This window comes from Empidonax traillii, unplaced genomic scaffold (genome assembly GCF_003031625.1).
Source record: "Empidonax traillii isolate 1590-97213 ecotype Southwest subspecies unplaced genomic scaffold, ASM303162v1 scaffold900:size397343, whole genome shotgun sequence".
Classification (NCBI taxonomy): domain Eukaryota; kingdom Metazoa; phylum Chordata; class Aves; order Passeriformes; family Tyrannidae; genus Empidonax; species Empidonax traillii.
In genome coordinates, this window is record NW_020956093.1 from 134,181 (window position 1) to 144,595 (window position 10,415).

A 10,415-nucleotide genomic window follows, 5' to 3' on the forward strand; every position below is an offset into this window, starting at 1 on the left:
TTTTTCAGGCTCTGCAGGAATCCTGGATCTCTGTGAATAGATGGAATTGAAATTTAAAGATATCATCCAAATAGGTAAACACATCAGAAACATTATCTGGGTCACATTTGGGCAATGGAGTTCGCTCTGTTTTAAGTGCAAATGGTTTACTGATGATTTAGATGAACTTCCTGAGGAGTGTTTGAAATTCCTGGCACATGTTTGGTTTGCCATCTGCTAGAAGGTCTTTGATGAGCCCATAAAGAGACGTTAGACTGGAGCTGCTCTTCATGTCTGGGTTGGACTTTTTGTGATTGACTAGTTTGTACTTTTTGCATTTATATTACTTTGATTCCCAAGGAATCAGATCAAGTGGGGCTTGCAAGGGACTCCGCGACAGCTATCGGGGCAGAGATGCTCTGTTAATTTTCCATCCATGTGCTGTCATCAGCTTTTACCAGCACTGCCAGTTCTTTATGTCTGCTAAAATTATTATGCAGAGTTGAGTTTTACCCTCATTTAGACCGGATCTAACAGTAATTAAATAATTTATGCTGTCAGAGGGAACTTGAACTTGAGGCTAGCTTGGATTACAGACACAAAAATCTTTTTCCCTTCTCAGAAGTGTCCCACATTTAGCGTGTAAATGGATGGTGTGTTCTTCTCTTTCATGCCTTTCTTGATCTATTTAAAATATCTTTTAGAGAGCTTGTGTTGTAACCTACCAAAAAGCACTGCCCAATAGGGTTGAATTCAACTTGAACATTTTCCACTTTCTGAAGCAGAAGGGAGCTATGGCAGGAGGGCAGATGGAGCAGGGGTTTGGAAAGGAATTTTTTTCAGGAATGGAACAAAGAGTCCTGTTGACAGAACCTAAAGTGCTTTTTCTCTGCATGTGAGAGTAACAGGAGCTTTCTTTCTTTGTGATGCATCTCAAGAGATCCCACTTGCAGGAGAAGGAGAAGGTTCCCACAAGTCTCAGCCACTGGGCAGAGCTGCAGCACAGCTCCAGAGAGACTTGAGAGCTGGAGGGGATGAGGTGCAGGGGGCAAAGCTGCTCCTCCAACATGGAGGAAATGATGAAGAGGGGGGATGTTCTCTATTCACCATCTTCTGCTCTGAGATCTCATAATTTTGCAGTAGTGCACTGCCTTTTCAACTCAGCATCCTGCCTCTGGACACCTCCTGAAACATGGTGAATCTGAATACTGCTGAGCAGCACTTGTGCCTCAGAACTGCCTCCCAAGTTATGGCCTGTTGCAGAGCTGATAGTCCTGGCAAGGGTGAAAGGAAAGCCCAGAGGCTTGTGACACTGTTTTACAGCAGGTGAATGCAGGGCAAAGACACAAACCCACAGTAAGTGTGTGCTGAGATTGCACCCCCAAACAAACGGCCTCTGCCTCTGGTGGGAACATCTGCGACCATTTTCTTCCATCAAGTGCCTTCTGACATATTAAAGACATGGCAGGAACTGAGCTCCCAGGGGATCCATTGGTCTTATTTCTGTGGATGCTTGTACCCTGGGTCTATTTGAAGAAGGATGATTCATTCAACTTCTCGAGCTTAAAGCTCTGTGTGTCACTTCCCATTGTAAGAAGAAGGGTCTTGTTTGCTATCATGGACTGGTTGGGGCTAATTTTGGGACAGATCTAGCATGGAAAAAATGCCGTACACAGCAAGACAGCAGCTGATTCAATTTCTTCCATGCTGGATGCTGAAGTTTAGAGTCTCCCAGGCAGGAAGTTTTATCAAGCAACATCAAACAGATGTTCCTCATCGTGTCCCAGCTGCATTGACTGGCAACCTGCTCTGTCAAACACTCGCTGGGGACACAGGCATTCATTCTCCATAGACAGCATTTTATTAAACAATCCTCCTGAAAACAGAAATGGATCTTTCTAAAGAAATATCTATACAGTGTTAATTGTGAAGACACCAGAAGCACTTGCAGTCATGGCACTCCCAAGAACTGTTTCCAGGAAGGGGGCTGAGCTACCAATTTTGCAGGAGAAGGAGAGAAATTCTTCTCTGGATTTTCAGTGCTGGACACAGCATGAATTCACACTGGCAATAGCATCTTTCTGATAGGGTGCATGGTGCACTATGGCAATGCAGGACACAGCCAAGCGTTCTGGTTTGGGACGACTGAAGTGAGAAGGGATCAATGACAAAATCCCAGGGTTTTGCCTTGTTGATCTAAGGAAAAGACCACTCTTAGTAGCCAAGAACTTCAGCAGATGTCGCTGGGCCTCCCAGATGCAAAGATATAAGTGTTGTTCCCATCTTCACAGGGGTGTTGGAGGAACTGAAAAGATTAGGAGAGACTCGGATATTGGGGTGATATCAGTCGGTGTCTCAGCTCTCAGTGGGTTTTTCAGGGCTCAGCCCTGCCTGGACTGGTAATAAACCAGCCCTGTTTGCTGGCTGTCATGGTTGTGCTAGTTCCTATTGCTGGTACAAACTTGTCTGTACTGCTTTGTGTGCAGGGCATGCATTAGGGTGTGTGTGATGGTCCTGGACTCTCCAGCTCCCAGACATGGCCAGAGGACTTGCCATCATATACTGCAAGGGCAAGACAAAAGCTCTTTGCAGATTGAGCGAAGGCAGGCTGGCATTTCTTTCAGAAACCTTCAGGCCTCATCAGAACTGGTTCTGGAGCCAGGGTGGAAGCTGCTGAGCACAATATTCTTTGGACATCTACTGGAGTTTGGGGTCCAGTGGAGAGTAAATGACATAGAGCTAAAGGAAACATCTCCATCCACAGTGTGGCAAGGTGAGAGATCTTCCCACAGGCAGAGTGTGTCCAGTATGATGTTGCTTCAACCACTGTGAGAGTTGTTGCCTACTTTGAGAGTGGCAGGGGTGGAACTGGAGCACAGGGCTTCAAGAAGTGACACTTACCAGCTGCCACCGCTGGAACTGCACATCAAGTCCCCACGACAGCTTCTAATCACACAGTGCAAGTACTGAAAAGGCACTCAAAAAAAAAAAAAAAAAAAAAAAAAAAAAAGAAGGTTTAATCTTCAACCCAAATAACCCTGTGTAGTCACGGGTAGCACTGGGTTGAGGCATGTCCTTGGTCTGCTGGAGTTCACATGGGCAGTAGCCCCCCATCCAGTGCAGACTGGCAGGCTGCAGTGCACAGCTGGACACATTAATTACCCCCACGCCAGGATGCATTTGCTGTAGTATAAATCAGCTGTCGTCTGTCAGGCATGTTCCTGGCTTATCAATTGGAAGGAAAACACTGCAGTGGAACAGCTCCATGAAAGGGTAGGTCCTGGAGCGGTGTAATTGGTGGGAGCATGGGCTGAAGAGGGGATTGCACGATAAGCAGGCTCTCCCACTTCTCCTAAAATTTTAACTGTTACCAGCAGCTGGCAGGAGAGTTTCAACCCTACATGGACTGTAGTAAAAAGATGAACCAACTGATGAAGAAGAAATAAGACTCTGATGGACACTACAGATCTTTTCCGGAGGCAGGATCACAACAGTTGACTCTGAATTCAGGGATGTGCATGCAAGCAGGGCCAAGGCAGCTTTCAACCATCCCTTCACTTCCCCTTAAAGATCCCTAAGGAAATGTTATCCCACAGTTGGGGTCCAGCATGGAGATAATGTAGCTGTAATCCCCAGGTTTGATAGGGCAGGCAGCCATCAGTGGTGTTATCTCCCCTCTGCGTGGAGGCCCCTTCCAGCGCGAGGCTTTCACTTGGCACACAGCTCTAAACATGGGATGTGAAAAGAGCAAAGTGTGTGGGAGCTGCTGATTTTGTCTCCTTGGTGGGACTGTTTTTTTTAATAAAAAGATCAGATGTTGCACTTCCTTGAAAACACGACAATCTATGGGAGAGTTCATTAGTTTATGGCAAGCTGCAACACTGTGGAACTCGGCAGAAAGCAAATGTTATTGCAAAGAGTTATCACTAAGGGGAGAGGAAAACAATGTCCTGAGGAAACAAACTCGACAGAGCAAAACACGGAACAATATAAAGCTGTGCAGTACAGGCAGTAGAGCTGAATATTTTCTCAGAAAAAAGCCCCCAGTCACCTCTTTTTAATGCCAGTGCTTGCTTTCTGCATGTTCAGTGAATATGTGGGGTACAACTGTCCAGAACTTCATCTCTAATGGGAGTAACAAGTATCATGATTGCAGCTGGCTGAACTTATTTACTATTAGTAAACAAAAATGTCTTTGTGACCATTATTAAATAGCGATAACACCAGTAAAATACCAGTAAACATCAGTTTTACTGTTGGTTTGTGGTTTTTTTCATTTGGGAGGTTTTTTGGGGTTATGGAATTATATTTCAAAAAGGACTTTCCTCCACAAAGCCCCCACCAAAACACAGATTTGAGCAGCTTTAATGATGACCAGCCTGCCTCAAGCCTGAGAAAAGCTGGAGGTGCAAGGGGAGAGGAAATGCCACTTTTCATAAATCTGACATAGCTGTACGCTGCCAGTCCTCTAAACCTTCAGTTAATCTAAGTTACACTAGACTGAAACAGTAGTATTGGATTTGGAGAAGTGTAAAGCTGAACTCAAAATAATCCATTGCTTTCCTTGCTGAATCTCTTGCCACTTGCAACACTGCAGAGGACTCCAGTTCTGCATTGTCAGGGTTTTTCTTGGGTTTTCCCCTTTCATTTCCTAACTGGGGAATTTGTTCCAGCTTTGTTCTTATTTAGCCTCATGGTAGGACACACAAGTTTCTCCTTCAGGCAGTGGGATGCTCTGCCTGCTCCCAGCCGAGCTACTTATGCCCGGCCAGCGTGGGGCCCTTGCAGCCTCTTGGTTTGTTTTGAGGGAATAATTTCTTCCTTGGTGTTTTGGCTGGCTTAAATCAACACTAAAGCAAAACATGGTGCTACTTGAAAAGGATCGTAACTACCAACCCTGCAGTCCTGTGTCCTGGAGTAGGCAGCACCCACACCCACACGCTGCATAGACTGGGAGAAGAGGTTTGCTCAGCTACCCTGGCTCAGCCTTGGACCTGCAAAGCCCCTTTCTGCAAAGGGATGTATTTGCCTTTGAAACGGAGGGTGACTCCTCCTTTGTCCTCTTTCTTCTCCTGTCCTCTCACCAGTTCACGCTTGACCCCATGTTCCTGAATTGTGCATATATTGGTGTTGGAGTGCAATCCCCTGCACAAGGAGTGTGTTGGTGGCACTACAACCCCTGGTTTTAGCTCTGCTGACCTCAGAAATAGGAGGCCAACTTCTTGAACAAACTGCCTAAGGAGCCTGGGATAGGTCAGAGATTTCTTGGGCAGATCAAAAGCCAGAGATGTTTTTCTGACAGCCCTGGAGCTCCCTGTCCTGATTTATGAATTATATATGCTCTATATATTTAGCTAAAGAGGCTCACTGGGGGAAGAGTTTGTGTAAGCAGGAAAGAGCATATGGCTTCACAGAGCCACCATCTACCAGGAGATAACCCTCAAATGCACTCTCTGTGGAGCCATCAAACTTCAATGAGGGACCATGACAAAGGGAGCCTGGGAGACTAAGCAAAAATGTTAGGATATTTTAGTGGACCAGCATTTTAATAGGAAGCTGAGTTATGGGGAACCAGACCCAAACCCCAGAAACTGGGAGATCTGGACTTGGGGTATCAGACCTGCAACCTCCCCTCATTTCAAAAATCTTCCTTCTCTTACTTTGGAGCTTCAGCAGATCCCATGGGGTACAGCTCTCTCTCCCTGTGGAAGAGAGACTTCTCACTCTGGAATTGCTACGTGTCCTGCCAGATTTTGAGTTTCATCTCCTCTTTTGGAGGTTGGATGTCCAAAGACACTCTGCTGGGGCTCTTCACACCCTGAGAGCTGTTGTCACACCAGTGACACAGCTCACACTCTTGAGGTTGCCTCCACAGGTCAGAGGGTTGTGGAGCTTTGTTGTCCTCTCTGTGAGATGAGACTCTGTTCAGTCCCATGCCTGCTTGGCCAGATGTGAGCCCTGTTCCTAACAGATGGAGCACAAGGGAGACTTTCCCAGTGCTGATACAAAACAGGGCAGGAAAACTCCTAATTCTTAACTTTAAGGCCAGAGCGTTTCCATGTGCACAATACAGTAATCCTGATTTCAACTCTGTAGCTTCTGTATGGGTTATAGTTGCAAAGAGATAGTCTTGCAGTCTTGAAGGCTTTGAGCAACAAAAATCCACCATGTCCCCAGCCTGAGTAATTACTTGCTGGAACAACTTCACTATGTTATGCTCTAACACAAATGCACCCCATTTCAGCTTCCAGTGTGTACATCTTGTTTTTCCACTGCTCCATAGAAGAGGAAGTCCTCTCCTTGTTTTGTCCCAGGCCAGGTAAGTCCAGGCCTGCCTTGGAAAGATTGTCTGCTCACCTGCATGAGGGTTTGTGTCAGCAGCAGTGCAACTACAGCTCCTGTCTGCCCCTTCTGCTGAGAAAGTCATGCAGTAATGCTGCCCTCCAGCAGCCACTGCCACTGGGGAGAACTTTAAGGGTGGATATCTCGAAGCTTTGCTGGGGCTGGCCAGGGAGAATTAGGGAAATACAGAGGTCCATCAGACTACAGCCCTTTATTCCATCGTATATGGACAAAAGTGTCCAGAGGTGCTATGTGATGGCTACTTCACTGTGTTGGTGATTCAAGGCATAGAGACAGGCATCATGAAGCACAGACTGGAGTCTCTGCTGCCCTGGTGTAAACTCTTAGGGAGAGCAGCAATATCCCTAAAGATGCTCAGCTGGAGTCTGAGCCAAGTTCTCTATGGCAAGTCTTAAATCTCTGTGCTAAGAGGAGCAAGTTTGCTGCTGTCACCAGGCTAGCACTGTCACTCTTAAAAGAGAGGCTGGATGAGTGGTAAGATTTGTTGCTTGAAGAACAGCTGAATGTGTATATTCTGTCTATTTGGGGAACTTGCTTTTCCCTTCTCTTTTAATGTCAATGCAAAGTGGGCTCCCAGGGTACCTTTACTGTCTCAGAATGACTGCAGGGTCAATCTTATCACTAAATGCAAGGGAAGTGGATGTAGTCTCCGAAAACATCTATCACTGATTAGCTGAATCACAGAGCGCAAGCCTTGGCTTATTTTTTTTTCTCTATGCAGAGGCAAATTTTGTCATCATATCACTCACATAACCTTTTAGATGAACTTAGTAATCATGATATGTTTTGGTTTGGTTTCTTTCAGATTAAAACCTTGCCTTTCAGAAAAAGGAAACCGTAAGTTAAATAACTCCAAAATTAGGTATTTCTGAAGGATAATTAGTGGTCTTCTTTCTTACCAAAAACAACCCAGGACTGTGCTTTAAATAATACCTTGTAGTAATTTCTGCTCCAAATGCAATTAAGTTAGCAGGATGTTATCAGTATAGCACCCTACATTTCAAACCATACTTTAAGGTATTATCTACAATAATGAATGCTATATATCTCCATAACTTTTTGAAAAATCAACCAGATTTTGTGTCCTAAATCTCCCCATCTGGTTCTCTCTGCTTCAACAGTTGCCCCCAGGGTTGTGTTTGCCTACACACAAATTACTGACTGATCATTCTTTTATTCCCTGTTCTTGTAGATAGGGGGACCCATGTAAAGTGAATACAGATACAGATCCCTGCCCCCAGTTATTTCATTTGGATGAAGAAATACTGGTGTGGTAATCCTCCTACTTCATTGCTTTGAGAAAAAAGCAATTCTACTTGCACTGAAATTTCTATAGCAAGGGGAATGGGTCTGTCTTTGTCAGAGTTCACTTAAAAAAGTGTCAGTGTCCATGCAAACATATAAATATACACTATATAGGGATATATGCATGTATACACATACATAGGCTCTATATATACAGAAAGACACAGACACACATACTTAGGAGATGTGTATATAACACTCACTTATATACAAATCCATTCCCTGTTATGAAACAATCATCAAGATATAAACAAGAAAAGTTAAACCACGGATGGGCACATTTTCAAGTGCTGCTGGAGGGTTTTATCTCCGGTATTGAAGAAGTGCTATCAAAACTGAAACAGGGCACTTATTACAAAGAAATCTTTACGTAAGTGCTGGAAAGGTTTGCCGAATAACCAGATGTTGTTGCAAAGACACTTCTCCTCCCCCTCTCCCCACTTCTTCCCTTCTTTAATAGTTCGATTAATTCCGCGCATAAACCAGGGCTGATAAAAGTTCTAAGCTGAAAACTTCACCACATCTGGACACTGTCGAAGCCAGGTCGTTCAGCAGTGCACTTCAGTTGCTTTTAATCTCCCACAATAAAATAAAAACTTCCAACAAGTAATGCTGACCTATATATATATTTTTGCACTGTAAACACTGACATCTGCGAGCTGCTGCAAGCGAGCACGCAGCACTTTCCACCAAGAGATCGCTCGCCCTTCGCCATAAGAGCAATACACAGCTGATGCAGTTGCAGCAGAGTATTCTACTAAACTCTCTGCTATTTCCAATCCTCTGGCTAATTGCTGTCAGGGGAGAAATCGAAGATTAGCTGTTTTGCTGGGGGAAGCAAAAATAAACGACTTCTCAGAGTATGTTGCTTAACATTGCCTAGCCAGAAACATTTTTCTACTCACAGAAGGAGAGCAGCAGTAAGGGAAGCAGACTCGGACTCCTTCGGTAACCCATTTCTGGATCCCACTAGCAACAAGAAACCCGGTTTCACGGTTTTGACCAATTCATCTTCCCTCGGTGGAGCCAGTCTCCTGCGATTCTGCTGTCAAGCCCGGAGCCCCGAGTTTGTGAGGCTCCCAGCCAGCCCTGCCGGGAAGGCGGATCCAGCCGCTAAAGCCCAGCTGTGCGTGGGGTCCGCCCAGGAACTGCAGTTTATGAACAAACTAAGTCTGACTCTCCTCTCGAAATATATACAAATATGGGAGGGGGGGAGCTGGGCAAAAGAGTCAGGCTCTGAGAAAAAGAGTTTGATTTTTTTTTTTTTTCTGATGACAGTGCGGAGTTGCTCCTGGCTCCACACGGCCCAAGGATCTTTGAAGGGGACCTAAAATCTGCTGTGTGCATCTAATCAAAAAGGCATGGGTACTCCTGCATGACTCTTTCATCTGAATAAAGCATGAAAGGTAATGCTTCAGTATGCTGAGCTGCAATTACTTCGCTACTTTTCCCCTCTCTTTTAGAAATTATCTTTTAAGTAAGCTTCAATGGGCTACATTTTTAATAAAGGTAATTAGAAGTTTTAGGGCAGCTTTTTCAGAAAGACCACATCAATATGAGCTTAGCCTAAAGTAGGTGCTTTCAACCCATTAAAGCAGCAGGATTTAAGCATATATGTTTTCCTGAAGCAGGGCCTAAAATAATAACATGGAGCATTTTTCCCCAAGATCCAAACTGCTCTACAAAGCTTGTAAGAAATATTATCCCACTTACAAAAGGGAAACTGTGAAATGTAGCAGAATTCTGTCTTGCCTTGGTTGTTAACGCAATCAATCAGTGGCAAAAGGAAGAGTAAAATCCTCAGACTCTTGCCCTATGATCTACCCCAATCTTTCAGATCAATGTATTTGAGTGTGGCAGAGAAAGAGATGTTGTTATTAAGACAACTGGCTAAGGCTTGTGTTAGCAATGTCACAGATTATTCATGATCCATGGGAGCCCTCTTTAAAATCAGGAAGAATCCCCCACTGCCTATAAAACTTGGAGAGAAATAATGTCCCCAGCAGGAGCCCAGAGGGGCTTTAAACAACGGTGGACATTGACAAAACACGCTGCATGATTTGGAATTTCTAGGGAAGCATGGGGTATTATTTTTTTTAGCAGCAAAACTTGGGAAGGCAGCAGGAAGCCTGCACAATGTCACTGCAGCCAGGGACCCTGAGCTGTGGGAGCTGCAGTTTCCAAAATTCCAGGCAATCCCAAATAACTTCTGGGCCAAACTGAACCCTATAAAATGCTTCATCCTTTCTGCAGAATAATCTTAGGGTGAGATTTGGGGCCAATCCTCCATGAAATGAGAACAAAGGCAGTAGATGTCCCATGCAATGACACCTTTACAAGACTGTGGGGTTTCTACAGGAAGCTGTGCAGGGGGAAACTTTTGGGAAACAGTTCATGTCCCGCTCTTTCCAAACAGTTGTACTTGTTTCTAGATGGTGTTAGATCTGCTGGTTGGTAAAACATGGTGCCATGATAACGTGGGCAGGGGTTTGCTGTCCCAAACTGGACACTGGGCTCTGCGGGCTGCTTTCTGCACACGGGGAACCTGTCTGCTCAGCCTCTGTGGAAGACTGCACAGAGCTAGATATACCCTCCTGTAACCTGCACTTTCAGTCCATTGAGCTGAGGCTACTGTAAGCAAACCTCATCTGCAAAATAGGAGGAAAGGGAGCTTGTTTCTTTCCTAGCACTATGCCATGAGTCGTGCCGAGTTAAGCAGGGAGCCCCGCAGCACGTGCCCCACTGACCTGGTCTTTTCTCTGACTAAC

General features: G+C 45.0%; 1 protein-coding gene across 1 annotated transcript in view; it reads right to left on the minus strand.

Annotated features, from left to right (window-relative positions):
- Nucleotides 1-8,718, minus strand: part of LOC114067323 (TGF-beta receptor type-2-like) — a 31,764-nt gene extending 23,046 nt beyond the window's left edge. Inside the window, exon 1 of the mRNA XM_027902645.1 lies at nt 8,553-8,718. Within this exon, the coding sequence (XP_027758446.1) occupies nt 8,553-8,604 (52 nt within the window). The 5' untranslated portion in view covers nt 8,605-8,718. The remainder of the gene's footprint in view (nt 1-8,552) is intronic.
- Between the last annotated feature and the right edge of the window lie 1,697 nt (nt 8,719-10,415).